This window comes from Melanerpes formicivorus, unplaced genomic scaffold, assembly GCF_026170545.1.
Source record: "Melanerpes formicivorus ecotype bairdi unplaced genomic scaffold, bMelFor1.0.p_v2 SCAF_87, whole genome shotgun sequence".
Lineage (NCBI taxonomy): Eukaryota > Metazoa > Chordata > Aves > Piciformes > Picidae > Melanerpes > Melanerpes formicivorus.
This window is the reverse complement of record NW_027142439.1, coordinates 1948067-1966340: the sequence shown is the minus strand read 5'-3', so window position 1 is coordinate 1966340 and position 18274 is coordinate 1948067. Positions and strand designations below refer to the sequence as shown.

Sequence of the window (18274 nt, the reverse complement as noted above, 5' to 3'; positions counted from 1 at the left end):
CAGGCTAAATCAACATGAGAGAGCTCCCTACTCACCTTGGTGTCATCTGCCTGCAAAAGGATAAAGTCCACTTGGGGCATTTTTCACAGTATCACAGTATCACTTAGGTTGGAAAGGACCTCGAGGATCATCGAGTCCAACCTATCAACACAGACCCCATGCCTAGACCATGGCACCAAGTGCCACGTCCAATCTCCTCTTGAACACCTCCAGGGTCGATGACTCCACCACCTCCCTGGGCAGCACATTCCAATGCCGAATGACTCGCTCCGTGAAGAACTTCCTCCTCACCTCGAGTCTAAACCTCCCCTGGCACAGCTTGAGACTGTGTCCCCTTGTTCTGGTGCTGGTTGCCTGGGAGAAGAGGCCAACCCCTTCCTAGCTACAACCACCTTTCAGATAGTTGTAGAGGGCAATGAAGTCACCCCTGAGCCTCCTCTTCTCCAGGCCAGTCACTTTGTCATCAAAGCTTTTGTGTCATTTCATTGTGGGTATGAGCCACAGACACAAGAAAGAACACCAAGCACAAAGGTTTTGTGATCCTTTAATAGAAGGTGTCCAGAGAAGGGCAAGAGAGCTGGGGAGGGGTTTGGAGCACAGCCCTGTGAGGGGAGGCTGAGGGAGCTGGGGTTGCTTAGCCTGGAAAAGCACAGGCACTGCAGAGAAGTGGGAGCTCTACAGGTTGGAAAAGACCTCAGGGATCATGAAGCCAAATCTATCACCCAGCACCATCTAATCAACTAAACCATGGCACATCCAGTCTCTTTTTAGACACTTCCAGTGATGGTGACTCCACCACCTCCCTGGGCAGCACATTCCAATGGCCAATCTCTCTTTCTGGGAAGAACCTCTTCCTAACATCCAGCCTAAACCTCCCCTGGTGCAGCTTAAGACTGTGTCCTCTTGTTCTGGTGCTGGTTGCCTGGGAGAAGAGACCAACCCCCACCTGGCTACAACCTCCCTTCAGGGAGTTGTAGACAGCAAGAAGGTCTCCCCTGAGCCTCCTCTTCTCCAGGCTAAGCAACCCCAGCTCCCTCAGCCTCTCCTCACAGGGCTGTGCTCTAATCCCCCTCCCCAGCTTTGTTGCCCTTCTCTGGACACCTTCCAGCAACTCAACATCTTTCCTAAACTGAGGGGCCCAGAACTGGACACAGGACTCAAGGTGTGGCCTAAATAGTGCTGAGTCCAGGAGCACAATGACTTCCCTGCTCCTGCTGCCCCACCACTGTTCCTGATGCAGGCCAGGATGCCATTGGCCTTCTTGGCCACTGGGCACACTGCTGGCTCAGAATGTCCCAGTTAAACTGGGAAGAAAAATGCAGTCTTAAAAACCACTGTGAAGGGCAGCTGACAAACAGCTGAGTTAATCAAAGCATTTCCTTTTGGTAATCTCAACCCTTGTTTGATTTTCTGCTCAACTGAAAATTAACTCACATTTCTATGCTTTTCTTTATTATGGCCTGGAGGAAATAAGATTGAATTTAAAGAGAAATTAAGAGAAGGCTCCAAGGTGACCTCATTGTGGCCTTCCAGTATCTGAAGGGGGCCTACAGGAGGGCCTGGGGAGGGACTTCTCAGTATCTCAGGTAGTGATAGGACTAGGGGGAAATGGAATGAAGCTGGAGGTGGGGAGAATCAGGCTGGATGTGAGGAGGAAGTTCTTCCCCCATGAGAGTGGTGAAGCCCTGGAATGGGTTGTCCAGGGAGGTGGTTGGGGCCCTGTCCCTAGAGGTGTTTGAGCCCAGGCTGGATGAGGCTGTGGCCAGGCTGATGTAGTGTGGGGTGTGTCCCTGCCCATGGCAGGGGGGTTGGAACTAGATGATCCTTGTGGTCCCTTCCTACCTTGACTGATACTGTGATACTATAAAGAACTGTTGCAAAGGGAAAATTCACCCATTTGAATGCTTCCCTTCTTCAACAAATGTTTTTTTGGGTTGTTTTTTTTCTGCAATTGGTAACCTCCTCAAAACTGAACATTTTCAGTAACCTTTTTTGATGCTGATGAATCAGCATCCACTGTTAGAAGAGCTGCTTGGTCAAAAGATCTGCCCTGAGTTCAAAGGATTTGCTGTATCTGGATGAATTATTCCTTGTGCCAGGGGAGGTTTAGGCTGGATGTCAGGAAGAAGTTCTTCCCAGAGAAGAGAGGTTGGGCCATTGGAAATGTGCTACCCAGGGAGGTGGTGGAGTCACCATCACTGGAGGTGTTCAAGAAGAGCCTGGATGGGGTGCTTGGTGCCATGATTTAGTTGATTAGATGGTGTTGGGTGATAGGTTGGACTTGATGACCTCGAAGATCTCTTCCAACCTGGTTAATTCTGTTCTGTTCTATTCTATTCTATTCTATTCTATTCTATTCCATTCCATTCCATTCCATTCCATTCCATTCCATTCCATTCCATTCCATTCCATTCCATTCGTAACAAACCCACTTATCTAGGTCAAGGTGACAGTCAAAACTTTGGATACTCAGAATTCCCAAAAGGTCCCTCCTAGTGGACCTTGGTGTAAGTGACTCACTCTCATAGTGCTAGAAAAATAATGACTGACCTTAGAATAGAATAAAGCAGGTTTGAAGAAACCTTTGAGTCCAACCTATCACCCAACACCATCTAATCAACTAAACCAAGCACCCCATCAAGTCTCTTCCTAAACACCTCTAGCAATGGTGACTCCACCAGTTCCCTGGGCAGCACATTCCAATGGCAAATCTCGCTTGCTGGGAAGAATTTCTTCCTCACATCCAGCCTAAACCTCCCCTGGCACAGCTTGAGACTGTGTTCTCTTGTTCTGGTGCTGGTTGCCTGGGAGAAGAGACCAACCCCTGCCTGGCTACAGCCTCCCTTCAAGTTGTTGATACCTGTGCCCTCTGGAGGTGTTGTGTCTCAATCAGATCAAGCTCTGGCAGAACTCTGTGGTGATTTAAGATGCCAATGCCCAAAAAGGTGCAGGAGAAAACTCCAGGCATCCACATGCCAGATAAATTAGGGTAGTTAATACTCCTCAAGGTGCCTGAACCAGCATACACTGAGATGCTGGACTGTGCCTGGCCATTGTGCTGGGCTCCTGCAGCTGCTCTTGCTAGTGAAGGAGATCCAGATCCCAGAAAATCCTCAGATAAAACAAGGCAAAGGAACAACTGCCTGCAGTGCTGTAGCTGGATGGTCTGGAGCAGTTGGTGCAGTGCCACTGAGTAATTTCCAGTGACATTCAGCAGCAGCACCCTTGGCTTTCAGCAGCCAGGTGTCGTGAGGCTTCCTCTAAGCCCAAACAGGACCTACATGTGGCTTTCCCCTTTGATCCCAGGGCCTGCACAGTATTCATCAGCCAGATTTTCATTAACAAGCCTCCTCCTGCATGGACATTCTCAGATCTCAGTCTGTATTTCAGCATGTGCCAGAGCCCATGCTAACTTCACACCGTCTGTTTGTAGCAGCAAACCCGTTAACAAGCACACAGAGGGGGTAGGAAAAGGAGAGGTCAGTTGTTATCAGAAGCCACATCCCTCAGATCTTTTCCCCTGGTTGGGATCAGCATTTTCTGCTATTATTTTGATCTTCCAGAATCCTCTTGTTTCCAGTTAATCAGCAACAAGTCCCTCCAGGGATGGGTAATCGTGCCAGCAGGGCAGTGTGCCTGAGGCAGGATAGAAAAGCCATGTGAGTCTGTGCTGTCCATTGGGAAGGGAAGGGAAGGGAAGGGAAGGGAAGGGAAGGGAAGGGAAGGGAAGGGAAGGGAAGGGAAGGGAAGGGAAGGGAAGGGAAGGGAAGGGAAGGGAAGGGAAGGGAAGGGAAGGGAAGGGAAGGGAAGGGAAGGGAAGGGAAGGGAAGGGAAGGGAAGGGAAGGGAAGGGAAGGGAAGAGGAAGAGAAGAGAAGAGAAGAGAAGAGAAGAGAAGAGAAGAGAAGAGAAGAGAAGAGAAGAGAAGAGAAGAGAAGAGAAGAGAAGAGAAGAGAAGAGAAGAGAAGAGAAGAGAAGAGAAGAGAAGAGAAGAGAAGAGAAGAGAAGAGAAGAGAAGAGAGAAGAGAAGAGAAGAGAAGAGAAGAGACGAGACGAGACGAGACGAGACGAGGTTGGAAGAGACCCTCAAGATCATCAAGTCCAACCTATCACCCAACACCATCTAATCAACTAAACCATGGCACCAAGCACCCCATCAAGTCTCCTCCTAAACACCTCCAGTGATGGTGACTCCACCACCTCCCCAGGCAGCCCATTCGAGTGGCCAATCACTCTCTCTGTGTAGAACTTCTTCCTAACCTCCAGCCTAAACCTCCCCTGGTGCAGCCTGAGACTGTGTCCTCTTGTTCTGGTACTGGTTGCCTGGGAGAGCAGACCAACCTCTGCCTGTCTACAACCTTCCTTTAAGGTAGTTGTAGAGAGCAATAAGGTCACCCCTGAGTCTCCTCCTCTCCAAGCTAAGCAACCCCAGCTCCCTCAGCCTCTCCTCACAGGGCTTTGTTCCAAGACCCTCACCAACTTCATTGCCCTTCTCTGGACATGCTCCACCAAGTCAACCTCCTTCCTAACAACATCCTTCAGATTCAAATGGAAAATTATTCTCCTGAATAAACCCATATTTACAGGCAGGTGTCCTTTCTCTTTTTTTCCCCCTCTCTGTTTTGAGCCTGAGGGGACAAAGGGACCCTTCCAGCATCCTTCCTATGCGAGGCAAAGGATGGCTGAAATCTAAAGGAGCTCTGATCCCTTTGTGGCTTGCTGGGTGGTGCAGCTGAGCACCCCTGCTCGTGGGCCACACAAAGATGCAATTAGTTTAACAGCCCTGGATTATGAATGTGGCAGAACAGAATTAAAACTCAATTTACAAGTCTCCCTTTCAAAACCCATCCGGCCGTTAAGGCCGCAGCATCTTCCCGTTTGCCAGGGCATATAATTGATAAATGATTCCTCCCTGCACACCTCAGCTCCTCATCTTTATTCATGAACCAATTAATCTCCACAGGGCCCTGTGATCATTTACATACATGGCCAATGACACCAACCCCTGCCATTTCGTTCTGGAAACAGTTTTTTGCAGCCCATGAAACAGTATCACAGCATCACACAATCACCAAGGTTGGAAGAGACCTCAAAGATCGAGTCCAACCTGTCACCACAGACCTCATGACTAGACCATGGCACCAAGTGCCACATCCAATCCCCTCTTGAACACCTCCAGGGATGGGGACTCCATCACCTCCCTGGGCAGCACATTCCAATGGCTAACAACTCTCAGTGAAGAACTTTCTCCTCACCTCCAGCCTAAACTTCCCCTGGTGCAGCTTGAGACTGTGTCCTCTTGTTCTGGTGCTGGTTGCTTGGGAGAAGAAACCAACCCCTTCCTGGCCACAGCCACCTTTCAGGTAGTTGTAGAGAACAATGAGGTCACCCCTGAGCCTCCTCTTCTCCAGGCTAAGCAACCCCAGCTCCCTCAGCCTCTCCTCACAGGGCTGTGCTCAAGGCCTCTCCCCAGCTTTGTTGCCCTTCTCTGGACACCTTCAAGTCCTTCCTAAACTGAGGGGCCCAGAACTGGACACAGGAGCACCTGCCAGAGACAGGGTCCTGTTTTACAAGTGGGAGCCAGATAGAAGCTGTTGCTCAGTTAAGCAGCAATTGACATCAGGGTCTGAAACTTGTGATGGGGCTCACAACAATTATACTGCATTTGGAAGGAGGGTTGGGGGCTTTTGGTTCAGTCCCATCTCTGGAGGAAGCAGAAGCAGCACCTTGAGTACTGTGTCCAGTTCTGGGCCCTTCTGTTTAAGAAGGACATCGAGACACTTGAAGGTGTCCAGAGAAGGGCAACGAGGCAGGGGAGAGGTTTGGAGCACAGCCCTGTGAGGAGAGGCTGAGGGAGCTGGGGTTGCTTAGCCTGGAGAAGAGGAGGCTCAGTGGAGACCTCGTTGCTGTCTACAACTCCCTGAAGGGAGGTTGCAGCCAGGTGGGGGTTGGTCTCTTCTCCCAGGCAACTAGCACCAGAACAAGAGGACACAGTCTCAAGCTGCGCCAGGGGAGGTTTAGGCTGGAGGTGAAGAGAAAGTTCTTCACTGAGAGAGCTGTTAGCCATTGGAATGTGCTGCCCAGGGAGGTGGTGGAGTCACTGCCCACGGAGGTGTTCAAGAGGGGATTGGATGTGGCACTTGGTGCCATGGTCTAGTCATGAGCTCTGCAGTGACATCTTGGACTCAATGATCTTTGAGGCCTCTTCCAACCTTGCTGATTCTGTGATTATCTGTGCAAAAGCAGAGCAGCCAGCCATGCTGCTTGCTTCCCCCTTTCTGAGGCCAGGAATGATGATTTCTAGGTGGGCTAGATGATTTACAAGAAGGTGTAAAATCCTCATCATTCACCTAATTATGCTTTACTACCCTGTCGGGGGCTATTTCCTTCAGAGTCCATCTGGTGATCAGCCTGTACCCTGAAGCATGTGGATTGATTGCCCTCGTGGTTGGCTTTTTTTCCCCCCCTTCCTCCTAGTTAGCCTAACTGCTGATGCTTTGTTTTCATTCATCTGAGTGTTTGAGCTTTTCTGAAGCATTGAAAATCATGATTAATTGTGCAATGAAAATCAATAATGGAAGTGCTTACAGAGCCAGCTTCATTTGGGAGTCAATCCCACAGACAGCTGCTTTCTCTAAGAGAGAGGGAGGGAGGGAGAGCTGGAGGAAAGCAACAGCCAAAAACATTCCAGATCTTGGGGGTTTGTACTATCTGCCATGGGTTTAACCCCTGCAGCACCTGATCAGAGCTTTATTACAGGCTCCTATTACCATTTCATGCAAGCAAAAGCTCAACCCCATCAAATAAACCAGAACTGAACAGTGGGGCATTGGAAAGCAAACATGCTAAACTCCTCTATCAGACTGCAGTTATTCCCAAACCTTTAGGTCCAGGATAGCTTCATTTATCAAGGGAGATTATAAAGATAAGGATGAAGATAGGATAGGATAGGATAGGATAGGATAGGATAGGATAGGATAGGATAGGATAGGATAGGATAGGATAGGATAGGATGGGATGGGATGGGATGGGATGGGATGGAATAGAACAGAATAGAATAGAATAGAATAGAATAGAATAGAATAGAATAGAATAGAATAGAATAAAATAGAATAGAATGGAATGGAATTAACCAGGTTGGAAAAGACCTTGAAGATCATCAATTCCAACCTATCACCCAACATCATCTAATCAACTAAACCATGGCACCAAGTGCCTCATCCAGTCTCTTCCTAAACACCTCCAGTGATGGTGACTCCACCACCTCCCTGGGCAGTACATTCCAATGGCCAATCTCTCTTTCTGGAAGAATTTCTTCCTAACATCCAGCCTAAACCTCCCCTGGTGCAGCTTGAGACTGTGTCCTCTTGTTCTGTTGGTGGTTGCCTGGGAGACGAGACCAACCCCTACCTGGCTACAACCTCCTTTCAGGTAGTTGTAGACAGCAAGAAGGTCTCCCCTGAGCCTTCTTTTCTCCAGGCTAAGCAACCCCAGCTCCCTCATCCTCTCCTCACAGGGCTGTGCTCCAAGCCCCTCCCCAGCTTTGTTGCCCTTCTCTGGACACCGTCCAGTATCTCAACATCTTTCCTAAACTGAGGGGCCCAGAACTGGACACAGGACTCAAGGTGTGGCCTAACCAATGCTGAGTCACAGGGCACAATGACCTCCCTTCTCCTGCTGGCTACATTGTTCCTGATACAGGCCAGGATGCCATTGGCCTTCTTGGCCACCTGGGCACACTGCTGGCTCATGTTCAGCCTACTGTCCCAGTACCTCCAGTCCCTCTCTGCCTGGCTGCTCTCCAGCCACTCTGACCCCAGCCTGTAGCACTGCATGGGGTTGTTGTGGCCAAAGTGCAGAACCTGGCACTTGGATGTGTTCAATCTCCTGCCCTTGGACTCTGCCTATCTGTCCAGCCTGTCCAGGTCCCTCTGCAGAGCTCTTCAACCCTCTAACAGATCAAGTCCTGCCCCCAGCTTGGTGTCATCTGCAAATTTACTGATGATGGACTCAATGTCTCATCCAGATCATCAATAAAGATATTAAAGAGCATGGGGCCCAGCACTGATCCTTGGGACACACCACTGGTGCCTGGCTGCCAGCTGGCTGTGGCACCATTCACCACCAGTCTCTGGGCTCAGCCTCCAGCCAGTTCCTAACCCAGCTCAGAGAGCTGCTGTCCCAGCCAGGGGCTGACAGCTTGGCCAGGAGTTTGCTGTGGGGGACAGTGTCAAAGGCCTTGCTGAATTCCAGGCAGACCACATCCACAGCCTGCCCCACATCCACCAGGCAGTCACCTGATCATAGAAGGAGATCAGGTTGGTGAGGCAGGACCTGCCCTTCCTAAATCCATGCTGGCTGGGCCTGATCCCTTGGCCATGCTGTAAGTGCTGTGTGATTGCACTCAGGATGACCTGTTCCATGACCTTGCCTGGGAAGATCTGGTAAGGCATTTATTGTGGTATCCCTGCCAACAGAACCTATGCCCCTTTGCATGCTGACAGGTGCTCGTGTTCTGCCTAGGGTTAAATGTCCCAGTTTGAGTCCATTTCCCAGAGGAGAGCGTTTTCAGAGCTCAGGCATGCCAGTCTCTAGGACTGCAGATAGAGTGACTGCCATCTCCTGGTTAGCTCTGCCTGCTGCACTGCTGCTAGGACCGGTGCCAGGGCTCACTGCCGGTGCAGAGCTGCAGCCTGAGCCTCTGAAACAGTGTCCCAAAAGGCAGCCTAGGGACAGGGGACTGGCTACGGGGAGGAGTGCTGTATGGCAGGGTGTGTGGCTGCAGTGCTGGGATGCTGAGGAGGGGGAAAATCAGCCCCCTTCACAAAACATGTTCTGAATAACAGCATACATCACCCAGACCCTCTCTGGAGCCGGAGGTAGGGGGCAGTTTGCAATCTCCAGGGCCCCTCAAGTCCTACATCTTGCCTAGGAGAAATGCATGATGTGTGAAAGCCTCTCCACCCTACCCCTCAGTCAACAGACTCCTCTAAAAATCCTACCCCTGAACTGAATTGCTGTGGGCTGGTGGAAGAGCAAGGTCTGAAAAGTGCATCTTGCCTTTGCAATACCAAGTGCCTGCAGTAGTTTGGAACCAAAGGAAAAGCCCTACCTCCCACTCTGCTGCTGCTACCATCTCCCACCCATCATCTACTTCTTCCCTCTTGTCCACCTCTGAGTTTGGGGCAAGGGCACCTCCTTGTGATCATAGAATCATAGAATCAATAGGGTTGGAAAAGACCTCAGAGATCATCAAGTCCAACCTGTCACCCAACACCTCAAGACTATTCAATTATGGCTTCAAGTGCCATGTCCTATCCCCTCTTGAACACCTCCAGGGATGGTGACTCCACCACCTCCCTGGGCAGCACATTCCAATGGCCAATCTCTCTCCTCTCCTTGCTCCACATGGTGAAGTAAACATCCCTGGAGGTGTTCAAAAAGGGATTGGACATGGCACGGGAGGCCAAGTTGGTCCTGAGGTGTTGGGTGACAGGTTGGACTTGATGACCTCTGAGCTCTTTTCCAACCTTATTGTTTCTGTGATTCAATAACAATATGGAAGATACATCTTTATGTAGCCCACAGTTGTGTTGGGTTTAAAAATCTGTCCCTGTTTCAGCTATTGGACCACTAGATGGATAAGGAACTGGCTGGATGGCTGCACCCAAAGAGTGGCTGTCAATGGCTCCATGTCCCAGTGGAGGCCAGGGACAAGCAGAGTCCCTCAGGGATCAGTCCTGGGACCAGGCTTGTTCAACATCTTTGTGGGTGCCATGGACAGTGGCATTGAGTGCACCCTCAGCAAGTTTGCTGATGGCACCAAGCTGTGTGGTGCAGCAGACAGGCTGGAGGGAAGGGAGGCCATCCAGAGGGACCTGGACAGGCTGGAGAGGTGGGCACAAGCCAACCTCAGGAGGTTCAACAAGACCAAGGGCAGGGTCCTTCAGCTGGGTGGAGGCAATCCCAGGCACAAATGCAGGCTGGGCAGGGACTGGCTGGAAAGCAGCCCTGAGGAGAGAGACTTGGGGGGTGCTGGGGGAGGAGAAGCTCACCAGGAGCTCTCAGTGTGCACTTGCAGCCCCACAAAGCCAATCAGATCCTGGGCTGCATCAGGAGAAGTGTGGCCAGCAGGGCAAGGGAGGTGATTCTCCCCCCTCTGCTCAGCTCTGGGAGACTCCACCTGGAGTCCTGCCTCCAGTTCTGGAGCCCCTATTGCAAGAGGGATCTGGAGGTGCTGGAAGGTGTCCAGAGCAGGGCCATGAGGATGATCAGAGGGCTGGAGCACCTCTCCTGTGAGGACAGACTGAAGGAGTTGGGGCTGTTCAGTCTGCAGAAGGCTCCCAGGTGACCTCATTGTGGCCTTCCAGTATCTGAAGGGGGGCCTAGAGGAAGGCTGGGGAGGGACTGCTCAGGATCTCAGGGAGTGATAGGACTAGGGGGAATGGAATGAAGCTGGAGGTGGGGAGATTGAGGCTGGAGGTGAGGAGGAAGTTCTTCCCCATGAGAGTGGTGAAGCCCTGGAATGGGTTGCCCAGGGAGGTGGTTGGGGCCCCATCCCTGGTGGTGTTTAAGCCCAGGCTGGCTGTGGCTCTGGCCAGGCTGATGTAGTGTGGGGTGTCCCTGCCCATGGCAGGGGGGTTGGAACTAGATGATCCTTGTGCTCCCTTCCAAACCTGACTATGGAGAGTATGATAGTCTACAAGACACACTCCCCCCTGAGCACCTGCATGGCTGGAAGCAGAGAGCACACATTTGGCTTTAGAGAACATTTTATTTGGAGACACTTCTCACATCATTGAATATTGGTTCTTTATTAAGGCAATTCCAAAGGGGCTGAACAGGAGGGAAGGGAGAGGGAGGGAACAGAGACTGTGTCAACAGGATTGCATTAAGGCAAGATTCCCTCCTCCTGCATTTCACCACAGGAACATCCCTGTAAAGGCCAGGCACAGTGAATGACTCAGGCCAAGGAAATGGATTCAGTGCCAAGATATCCTACTGGCTATCCACAGACAGGACTTGGTCCTCAGCAGAGCAAGCTTACAGCACTGTGTTAGCCACAAAGCTGTGGGGAGGATCCCAGCTGGAGTTCAGGGAAGCATTGTAGTAGCTGCTCCATGTGCAAGCACAGATTCAAATGCTCTCCTGCATCAGGGCCACAGCCTTTGAGTGCAAGTCTGTGAAGCTAACAGAACCTATTTTTGCAGGGATGTTGTTCTGTGTCCCTGTGGTTCCCTTCCTCTCATCTTGCTACTCACTTGGTTGCTTGATCACACTTTGAATCTCACTCATGCTTTGCCCTCTGCTTATGGTTTAAGTGCATTATGACACAAAAATGAGTTATCCTTTCCCAAGGTATTCTTGGAGGACTGAGTTAGGATTTGGGTGTTTTTTTTTTCCAGTGACTGGTAATGTACTCTGAGTAATGCCACAGAGAGCAGAGGGAGAACTTGCAGGGCAAAAGTAACCCTCAGTTCACATGCCAGCAACACACTGCAGACCCCAAACACTTCTCTTTTCCCCCCTCCCTCCACCCCCCAAATATTTCTGAAGAGAATCTTACCCTTCCAAAACCAGAGTCATCAATATTTGCATGGGCCTGGGAAAACCTGTGGTGTTCTCCTGGGTGCAAACTGAAGGCAAGCAGGGCAGAGATGCTACCCAAAGCATAAAGGCATTTTCAGGCAGCAGCAGTATAGAGCATTTCATCATCCTGAAAGGTGCCTGTCCCTCCCCAGAGGAAGGGCTGCAGGTGACCTCTAACAGGAAACCCTGGTGGCCATCAATAAAGGGATATGTCTAAGTCTCACTAGGGAGATCTTGTTGAGGAATATGAAATGGTTATGACTAGCACAGTGGAAAACAAGGCAAGAAATGAAGCACAGAACAGTTCCAAACAAAACACAGCCTGGACAGACAAATCTTTCCTGATGTGGAAGTGTGTGCAGCATCCCTGCCTTGAGAGCACGAGCAGGCTGCGGCGTTCCCTGGCACAGAGAACAGCATTCATGTGGAGGAGACCAGGAGGGGGAATACCAGGCAGCACTACAAGTCCTCTGTGCTTTAAACTTGCTTCATGCCTTTGCCCATCAGGCAAGCAAACACTGTCATGACCATTTTGGGCTTCACTTCCACCAGGTCTTCGGGAAGGGCGTAGACTCTGGCTCCGATTTTCCTCGCCATGGAGATGGCATACCTGCAGTGCAGGGGGGGAAGAGACACAGAACAGGAAGTTAGTGCAGCACCACTTGTTTTCTTTCTCTTCAGAGGTTTTTCTACATGATCAGTATGGCCTGCATCAGGAACAGTGTGGCCAGCAGGAGGAGAAAAGTCATTCTGCTGCTGGACTCAGCACTGGTTAGGCCACACCTTGAGTCCTGTGTCCAGTTCTGGGCCCCTCAGTTTAGGAAAGATGTTGAGTTGCTGGAAGGTGTCCAGAGAAGGACAACAAAGCTGGGGAGGGGTTTGGAGCACAGCCCTGTGAGGAGAGGCTGAGGGAGCTGGGGTTGCTTAGCCTGAAGAAGAGGAGGCTCAGGGGAGACCTTCTTGCTGTCTCCAACTCCCTGAAGGGAGGTTGTAGCCCAGTGGGGGTTGGTCTCTTCTCCCAGGCAAGCAGCACCAGAAGAAGAGGACACAGTCTCATGCTGCACCAGGGAAGGTTTAGGCTGGATGTCAGGAAGAAGTTATTCCCTGAAAGAGTGATTTGCCATTGGAATGTGCTGCCTGAGGAGGTGGTGGAGTCACCATCATTGGAGGTGTTTAGGAAGAGACTGAATGAGGCACTTGGTGCCATGGTTCAGTTGATTAGATGATGTTGGGTGGTAGGTTGGACTTGATCTCAAAGGTCTTTTCCCACCTGGTTAATTCTGTATTGAGTACCTGAGTGGGTTGGGAACTTTCTCACTGATCCATAGAAATTAAACTTTTATCTAGGAGAGTATGAGACAGGTCATAGGGAACTACATTTCCAGTAAGAGACAGCATGTATTGCCTGATGGTCAGAGAGCACTGATTACTTGCAGCAAACATTGGCATCAAACATTTAGAGTCCAACCCCCTGAAAGGATATCCTTACAACCAGCTTTTCCAGTCTTGTCACCCCTCCATCTCTCTGTCTTGCTCCTTGCATGTAAATAAGGTTATGGTCTCTTCTCCCAGGCAACCAGCACCAGAACAAGAGGACACAGTCTCAAGCTGTGCCAGGAGAAGTTTAGGCTCCAGGTGAGGAAGAAGTTCTTCACAGCTAGAGTGATTGGCCATTGGAATGTGCTGCCCAGGGAGGTGGTGGAGTCACCATCCCTGGAGGTGTTCAAGAGGGGATTGGATGTGGCACTTGAAGCCATGGTTTAGTAGTCATGAGGTGCTGGGTAGTAGGGTGGACTTGATGAACTCTGAGGTTTTTTTCCCAGCCTCATTGATTCTGTGATTCTAAATCCACAAGGACAGAAAGCAGAAGGCTGATTTTAGTGGGAAAACAGTGTGGTTGGAACTAAACATCCAGGGACTGCTCTTCTGCTTGAGTCACACTCAGAATCTGCAAGCTGACCTTCCCATCTCCCTGCTTAGAGGGCACTGTCACACAGCTACTGGCTGTGCTCCATAAGAAAAAAAGGGCATTCAAAAAGATACAGGAAAGGCCATTCTTTAACCCCCCACTTCAGAACACAAACTTCTGAAATCCTCCCCAAAATACAGAGGGAAAATATTTGGGAGGGATGGGGAGAAATGGAGGGGAAAAGAGGCCAAAAATAAGAGGGCTCATAAAGTTCAGTATGAAAATCAGCACATGCAGGCTTGCATGGAAAGAGAGAGAACAGAGGGTAGGAAATGGAAGGGAAAAAAGAACAAGTGGGGGAAAGTCTTCACAAAAGTGATGGTAACTTTGATTGTCTTAAATAAGTCATCCTGGTTTTTAGCTGCACATAGCAAAAGAGAAGCTAAACTGAGGACCAGACCAGGAGGTCATCTCTGTAACTCTTGAAAGGAAAGGGAGGTGCCCCCAGGAATAGCTCTGTGCTAGGAAATGGTTTGCACTCTGGGGAAAGAATAAAAATCAATATCCATATCCATAAATCCAGGCTTTCAGGCACAAATCCTGTCCTCCCCCTTCTCTCTCACATATGCCCTTGTTCCACCTCTATCTGACTGAAGAGGTGTCATAACCTCTAACCACACTTCACTGTTGTTGGCATTTTCCCCTTCCTCTCCAAAACAGTTTTAATAAGAGAAGAGAGGAACTTGGGAAGTCAATTGATTGGCAAAGCAGGAGTTACAACATGACACACAATTTCCACTCATGATCTTTTTAACTGAATAGAATAAACCAGGTTGGAAGAGACCTTCAAGATCATCGCATCCAACCCATCAACCAATCCAATCCACCTAAACAACTAACCCATGGCACCAAGCACCCCAGCAAGTCTCCTCCTGAACACCTCCAGGGATGGTGACTCCACCACCTCCCCAGGCAACCCATTCCAAGGGGCAATCTCTCTCTCTTCTTCCTAACACCCAACCTAAACCTCCCCTGGCACAGCTTGAGACTGTGTCCTCTTGTTCTGGTGCTGGCTGCCTGGGAGAAGAGACCAACCTCTGCCTGTCTACAACATCCCTTTAGGAAGTTGTAGACAGCAAGAAGGTCTCCCCTGAGCCTCCTCTTCTCCAGGCTGAGCAACCCCAGCTCCCTCAGCCTCTCCTCACAGGGCTGTGCTCCAAACCCCTCACCAACTTCGTTGCTCTTCTCTGGACACCTTCCAGCAACTCAACATCTTTCCCAAAGTGAGGAGCCCAGAACTGGACACAGGGCTCAAGATGTGGCCTAACCAATGCTGAGTCCAGGGGCAGAATGACCTCCCTGCTCCTGCTGGCCACACTGTTCCTGATGCAGGCCAGGATGCCATTGGCCCTCTTGGCTGCCTGGGCACACTGCAGGCTCATGTTCAGCCTACCATCAACCAGCACCCCCAGGTCCCTTTCTACCTGGCTGCTCTCAGCCACTCTGACCCCAGCCTGTAGCACTGCATGGGGTTGCTGTGGCCAATGTGCAGAACCTGCCACTTGGATGTGTTCAATCTCCTGCCCTTGGACTCTGCCCATCTGTCCAGCCTGTCCAGGTCTCTCTGCAGAGCCTCTCTGCCCTCCAGCAGATCAACTCCTGCCCCCAGCTTGGTGTCATCTGCAAATTTACTGATGATGGACTCAATGCCCTCATCCAGATCATCAATAAAGATGTTAAAGAGCACAGGGCCCAGCACTGATCCCTGGGGCACACCACTGGTGCCTGGCTGCCAGCTGGCTGTGGCACCATTCACCACCACTCTCTGGGCTCAGCCTCCAGCCAGTTCCTAACCCATTGCAGTGTGCTCCCATCCAAGCCATGGGCTGACAGCTTGGCCAGGAGTTTGCTGTGGGGGAAACTCCTAGCCTTCATGCTTCTGACTCAAGGTATTTCTCAGCTGAGGCTGTGCCAGATGAGAATGATGGCAGAGTAGCTTTCAAAGGCAGTCAGGCAAGCCTGAGCAGCTCAAGTTAATGTGAGGTGTCACTTAACATACTTAGCATTGTTTAGTTTCTCCTCTTCATTCAGATCTTCTGTTTTCAACAGGTCATACTTGATTGATCCTGGTTGAATGGCATCAATGAGATCCAGGACTGGCATGCTGGTGCTGATTTTGCTGTCCTGCATAGATGAGAAAGAGTTAGATGCAAGAACAGGATGACACACCTCCCACAAAGCCAGAGACTGGTCTGAAGAGCCACAGGCAGCCCTTTAGACCTTCACAAAGGGCTACTTAGCATTATTTTTCATGTAAGGCAGACTAAGAACCCTTTCAAGGATGTTTTTTACCCCCAATGGATGAGACATCATTAAAGCAAAAGATGGAGCTTCCTGTAGGGAGATGACAATACACTTCTACTAGTGGGAGGTGTGAGGGAGACCAGATGTGCTACTCCTGAGCTCATTACATGAGACCTGATGGATCTATCCTTGCCTGGTGCAAGCTGCTCATTTACACCCACTGAGCCTTTCCCAGCCTGGGAAGCATCACAGGTGAATCAGCAACGTTGGAAGCTCCCTAGAATTGGTCCACCTCTGTGTTTGGATGGTGCCTTGCAAAGCAGGGCAGGGCATCCCTGAAGGGCACTGCCAGATTATAAACATATCACCATTGTTCTTTTTAATACCTTCATTTGTGTCCAGTTCTGGGCCCCTCAATTTAATAGGGATATTGAGACACTTGGACATGTCCAGAGAAGGGCAATGAGGCTGGAGAGAGGCTTGGAGCACAGCCCTGTGAGGAGAGGCTGAGGGAGCTGGGGTTGCTTAGCCTGGAGAAGAGGAGGCTCAGGGGAGACCTTCTTGCTGTCTACAACTCCCTGAAGGGAGGTTGGAGCCAGCTGGGGGTTGGTCTCTTCTGCCAGGCAACCAGCACCAGAACAAGAAGACACAGTCTCAAGCTGTGCCAGGAGAAGTTTAGGCTCCAGATGAGGAAAAAGTTCTTCACAGCAAGAGTGATTGGCCAATGGAATGTGCTGCCCAGGGAGGTGGTGGAGTTCCCATCCCTGGAGGTGTTCAAGAGGGGACTGGATGTGGCACTTGAAGCCATGGTTTAGTTAGTCCTGAGATGTTGGGTGCTAGGTTGGACTTGATGATCTCTGAGGTCTTTTCCAACCTTATTGATTCTATGAAAAAAAACTGTACCTTGAAACTGGAGATGGTTGAATCCTTCCCAGCTGCAGTAAGTGTCTCATTGACCCAGCTGACAATGATTTCATCATTGACCTTCTCTCCACCACCAATGTCTTCAAGGATATTCAGGGTGTACCTTCAAGAGGGAAGCCAGGGTCAATGCATTTTCTCACAGCCTCACAAGCACATATAGAAGACTACATGTGCAGCTGACTGGGACCACCCCAACAGTGCTCTTACATCTGATACTCCCCTGCTTCCCAAACACACAGTGTATATAATTTACATCATAACATAATTATTCTGATATAATTAGTCCCCAGCTCTCTGATCACTGTTTTAGGAGGATCAAAAGCTTTGGATACTCAGACTTCCCAAAAGGTCCTTCCTAGTGGACCTTGGTGTAAGTGACTCACTGTCATAGTCCTAGAAAAAATAATGACTGACATTAGAATAGAATAAACCAGGTTGGAAGAGACCTTTGAGTCCAACCTATCACCCAACACCATCTAATCAACTAAACCAAGCACCCCATCAAGTCTCTTCCTAAACACCTCCAGTGATGGTGACTCCACCACCTCCCTGGGCAGCACATTCCAATGGCCAATCTCGCTTGCTGGGAAGAATTTCTTCCTAACATCCAGCCTAAATCTCCCCTGGTGCACCTTGAGACTGTGTCCTCTTGTTCTGGTGCTGGTTGCCTTGGAGAAGAGACCAACCCCCCCCGGCTACAATCTCCCTTCAGAGAGCTGTAGACAGCAAGAAGGTCTCCCCTGAGCCTCCTCTTCTCCAGGCTAAGCAACCCCAGCTCCCTCAGCCTCTCCTCACAGGGCTGTGCTCCAAACCCCTCCCCAGCTTTGTTGCCCTTCTCTGCACACATTCCAACAACTCAACATCTTTCCTAAACTGAGAGCCCCAGAACTGGACACAGGACTCAAGGTGTGGCCTAACCAGTGCTGAGTCCAGGGGCACAATGACTTCCCTGCTCCTGCTGGCCACACTGTTCCTGATACAGGCCAGGATGCCATTGGTCTTCCTGGGCACACTGCTGGCTCATGTTCAGCCTACTATCAACCAGTACCCCCAGGTCCCTTTCTGCCTGGCTGCTCTCCAGCCTCTCTGATCCCAGCCTGTAGCACTGCAAAGAGTTATTGTGGCTAAATTTAAGGCCAGAAGGGTATTGTTATGCTTCTCTAAGACTGACCTTCTGCATGAACATAAGCTTGGATTATGCTGTCAGCACACACCATAGGAAGACATCAAATTGATCTCAAGTAACCACCACATGCCTAGATTAATTACCTGCCTGAAAAACCTTGTTTTATAGACTCCATTTAGTTTGTTCTCAGCAAGAGAGATTGGCCATTGGGATGTGCTGCCCAGGGAGGTGGTGGAGTCACCATCACTGGAGGTGTTTAGGAAGAGCCTGGATGAGGCACTTGGTGCCATGGTTTAGTTGATTAGATGGTGTTGGGTGACAGGTTGGGCTCAATGATCTCAAAGGTCTTTTCCAACCTGGTTAATTCTATTTTACTCAGTTCCTAACTATTAGGTCTCCACACCCAATGGTAGAGCTCTTAAAT

General features: G+C 50.2%; 1 protein-coding gene across 2 annotated transcripts in view; it reads right to left on the bottom strand.

Annotated features, from left to right (window-relative positions):
- Nucleotides 1-10752: 10752 nt before the first annotated feature.
- Nucleotides 10753-18274, bottom strand: part of LCP1 (lymphocyte cytosolic protein 1) — a 49422-nt gene continuing 41900 nt past the window's right edge. For both annotated transcript variants that reach the window (XM_068165213.1, XM_068165212.1), the window contains 3 exons: nt 16704-16827; nt 15556-15680; nt 10753-12197 (listed from right to left, as the gene is read on the bottom strand). In XM_068165213.1, the coding sequence (XP_068021314.1) occupies nt 12065-12197; nt 15556-15680; nt 16704-16827 (382 nt within the window). In that variant the 3' untranslated portion in view covers nt 10753-12064. The remainder of the gene's footprint in view (nt 12198-15555; nt 15681-16703; nt 16828-18274) is intronic.